Source organism: Tupaia chinensis, unplaced genomic scaffold (assembly GCF_000334495.1).
Source record: "Tupaia chinensis unplaced genomic scaffold, TupChi_1.0 Scaffold149964_1, whole genome shotgun sequence".
Classification (NCBI taxonomy): domain Eukaryota; kingdom Metazoa; phylum Chordata; class Mammalia; order Scandentia; family Tupaiidae; genus Tupaia; species Tupaia belangeri.
In genome coordinates this window covers 993,718-997,570 of record NW_006209805.1, presented here as the reverse complement: position 1 = coordinate 997,570, position 3,853 = coordinate 993,718, and the positions used below count along the sequence as shown (strand labels likewise).

Here is a 3,853-nt window from a genome sequence, read left to right as displayed (position 1 = left end):
CAAAGGGCAGCTTCATTACCGCACAGGTGGCCTGGCAGATCTGCGGCTCGATGGGGGCGGGGGCTGTGGGCAAGGCGGCTGGGTGGGAGCTCGCTCATGCTGGAGTCGTCCCGGGGGTCCCCGAGGTGTGCACACGCGTTGCCCGCCCCTCCAGTCCTCTCTGACAGGGTTTCCGAGTCTGCCTCCCCCAGCCTCGCAGGGGTGGAGACAGGGCCCCCATTCCCACCTCGGGGTCACGTTTTGTCCCTGTGTACTGGGCGAGGCCGCCAAAGCAGACCTGGCCGTCTTGGCCAGCCCTTCCCACAGCCCCCAGCACAGCCTTCGCGTCTGCCATGGCAGCACCGCAGGCAGCGAGGGCCAGTCCCCGCTGCAGCCCACTGCAGGAGGGGGTCCCGGAGGTCGCACACTCACCGCCTCCGCCGCCCTCGGGCCCGCCGTCCCGAGCCTGCAGCCAGTCCCAGCAGGTCTCGCAGTAGGCGCGGATCTGCTCCAGTACATGCAGCACGCGCATCTCCTTGCGCGCCAGGCCCTGGTCCGGCTGCGAGAAGACGATGTTGTGCAGCGCTGCGTTGGCGCGCATGCGCGCATCCTTGGCGCCCGGCGCCCCGGGAGACCCAGCACGACCTCCCGCCCCCGCCTCGGCGCCGTGGAGGATCTGCAGCAGCAGCGGCAAGCAGCCAGACCGGCGCATGGCCACGCAGCTCTCTGGCGAGCTCGACATGGCCAGCAGCGTGCGTGCCGTGTCCTCCTGGTCGCGTGTCGCCAGCATGGACAGCAGCCAGAAGACCACCTCCACCTGTGGGGCACACGGGTCACAGTGGGGGTCCCAATGCAACGCCCTCTCCCGTCAAGGGCCTCAACCGCTACAAGCCTGCTACCCGTCGGGCGACCACCCCCACACTGGAGGGGAGCCTTAGGGAGAAACGCCCAGCAGGGGCCCAGCCCACCTGCCAGGACTCATCCCAGCGGCCCTCCTGCACCTTGGGGCTACATGGAGGCGTGAGAGAGGGTCTGAATCTGGGTCTCCCAGGCTGGTGGCTGCCCCCGCACTGTCCCCCTGCAGCCCCCCCACCTTGCTGTTGCCCGGCTGTGGTGTGCCGTCCTCGGGGTGTGTGGGGACCTCGGTCTCAGGGTCTTCATCCACGGGCACCGACTTCACCGCTAGCAGGGCCTGTGGGGAGAGCGCCAGGCCTGGGGTTCAGTTGGTAGCGCCCCACGGCGATGTAGGTGGGGACTGTAGACTGATTCTGATTCCTGCCTGGCCTGGACCTGGCCCTCTTGGTACCTGGGGTTCCGTCTGCTGCACGCGGTCCTGAGCCTCCAGGAGCTCCTTGTCAATCTGCTCCAGGCGCGAGGCACGGATCTGCAAGGACAGCTGGCGCTGGGCGGAGCCTTCCCGAGTGGCGGCCCCGCCCCTAAAGTCCGCCCCAAGGCACAGTCCCGGCCACTCAGCTCTTGGCTCCGCCCACTCCCCGGAGCTTTACCCACTGAGGGGACCCGCACTGTTCTGGGACTCTGGCCTCTGAGCATGGCCTGGCCTCCCAGGACTCTACCCACCAGCAGCTCTGGCATTCGGCTCCTCCTCCAGAGCCAGGCCCCACCCACCAGCCTCTGCCCCCTGATTCCGGGGACACGGCTCCGCCCACGTGCGTCGCCGGCCCCCTGCGCACCTGCGCCCTCTGCACCATCTCATCCGAGGTGCCAAAGCGCTCCTCCATCAGCGATCGGATGTGCTGGGCCTCGAACTCCAGCTGCTGCCGGATCAGGTCCATCTGCATCGAGAACTGCTGGGAAGGGCGGGCACAAGAGGGGCTGCGTGAGCGCAGACAGAGGCCTCCCGGTCCCCGACCCGGCTCCCCTCCTCACCGTCTCCACGTGTGGCAGCTCGTCCAGGCGCTTGGACAGGCCTTGCAGCTGCGAGTAATACCAGAGCTTCTCCTTCTCCTCCAGCAGGAAACACCTGCGGAGGGCAGCGGGCGCAGCTCGCGGTGGGCCACTGCAGGGGCGCGCATGCGGATGGGGGCGCTTACTCCCCCAGGTACCCCAGTACTGGGGTGGGGGCGGGCACGGAAAATGAACCAAAGGAAAGAAGGCAGTTCCATTGCGTAGTCTGGTCCTTGGGGACAGACTGACGGGGCTGTTCTGACCCTAACCCTTTCCAACACTTGGTAATTTCTCTCCAGTTGTACGGAGCTACCTTCAGGTTTAGAGTGCTCCAGGTGCAGCTGAGTCCACTTTTAATAACCCTGCCAGCATGCACTGCTGTCCCCATCTCAGAGCGTTTTGGGGACTTGTCTCGCACCACAGACTGAACACCAGACTGTTCTTGAACTACCCAATCTGACCCCACACAACCCCGGAGCTGAGCCTGGCACCCCCTGCCTCCTCCTGCTGGCCCTACGCCCAGATTTCTTGGGCCGTGTCCCTCTCTCTACAAAGGCTGCCTTGAGACCCTCTGGCTCTGGGCCTTGGCACTAGACATAGTCCTGTTCTCCGCGACGCCTGTGCGGCGGGGACCCCTGGGGACGTCTCCTGGGAGCCTGCTCCTCTGCAAGGAACGCCCCATCCTCTGTCCTCCAGGAAGGGTTGGAGGAGACATGGACTGGGGCGAGGGCTGAAGCCACTCAGGGGGTTGGGGCAGGCTGGAGGGCGGGGCCTGTGCGGAGGCGAATCAGAGGCGGCGGTGGGCGGGGTCTGGCTGAGGGCGTGGCTATGCAGCCCTCACCGTTCACGGTCCAGTTCCTCCAGCAGTCGGATGGTGGCCCGGCTCAGCTCCCCAAAACTGTCTTTGGAGGGCCCCGAACTGTGTCCCGGGCTTCCCTCGGGGGTGTGGGCGGCGGGCTCGGGGCCCAGGGCTGGCGGCTGAAACTTGAGGTTGTACAGGCTGGCGATGTCCATCTGCAGGGCTGGGGTGGAGAGGGAGTGAACCAGGTGGGCGCCCTGCCCGCCCTGGCCACTGGCTCGCCCGGGGGCCCAGCCCCTCACCCCTCAGCTGCTCCAGCACCTCTGTCTGCCCCGAGGACACCAGCACGCGTGCCTCCTGCTCCAGCTTGCCCTGCAGGTGGCTGAGGACCTCCTGAGGGGACAGGAGAGAGGGTGGCCGTCGTGCCGCCCTCCTCGGGGTGCAGCGCCCGCGCTCCCCCTGCACCCCAGCCCTCGTCCTGCTGCAGCCCCCCACCTTCATGCCTGACGTCTCTGTCTCCAGCTTGGAGAGGTGGCTGGAGTTGTCGCGAAGCTCCTGCCTCAGGTGGCTGTTCTCAGCCTTCAAGGCCTCCACCTGCCGCACCAGCTGCTCGAACGGTGCCACAGAGCTCGTCATCTTCAGCTCCTGCAGCGCCTGCGGCCACAGGGTCACTGTCCACTAGGCCTGCGGGTACGGCCCCAGGCAGCCCCGACCCGAGCCTCTAGAGCACCAGGCCCCAGCAATCACGGGGCACAGACAGGTGGCAGGAGTGACAGACACAGGAAATGACAACAGGGGTGGAGCAGAGCCGTCGCATGGGTGTTCAGGCACACACAGCCCAAAGACCCAAGTGACCACCGGGCTCCAGGACGCACGTGCGGTCAGCCCAGCAGTCCCCCGTGTGACCCAGGACATGGACCACTGGGGCCAAGCCAGCAGGCTCCCACACAGCACAGGGCTGTGCCCACCGACGCAGCGGCAGCATCTCCTGCCGCGAGGCTGACAGCGGAAGGGCTGGGTGGGCAGAGGCCGCGCGGTGGAGGCCCAGGCAGCGGGACAGAGGGACCCACCCACACCTCGCCCAGGCCTGCAGCCCCACCCCTCCTCGCGCTGGGAGCGGGGAGCTACCTGGCCAGCCGTCAGCCTCCTGCGGGCCCCCTGTCCCCCGCT

At 67.4% G+C, this 3,853-nt stretch overlaps 1 protein-coding gene across 1 annotated transcript in view; it reads right to left on the bottom strand.

Moving 5' to 3' along the window:
- The window catches only part of APC2 (APC regulator of Wnt signaling pathway 2), a 17,707-nt gene extending 14,374 nt beyond the window's left edge, over positions 1–3,333 (bottom strand). The window contains 8 exon segments of the mRNA XM_027769568.1: positions 406–796; positions 1,073–1,171; positions 1,286–1,363; positions 1,671–1,784; positions 1,867–1,960; positions 2,726–2,906; positions 2,986–3,076; positions 3,179–3,333. Of these exon segments, the coding sequence (XP_027625369.1) occupies positions 406–796; positions 1,073–1,171; positions 1,286–1,363; positions 1,671–1,784; positions 1,867–1,960; positions 2,726–2,906; positions 2,986–3,076; positions 3,179–3,319 (1,189 nt within the window). The 5' untranslated portion in view covers positions 3,320–3,333.
- Between the last annotated feature and the right edge of the window lie 520 nt (positions 3,334–3,853).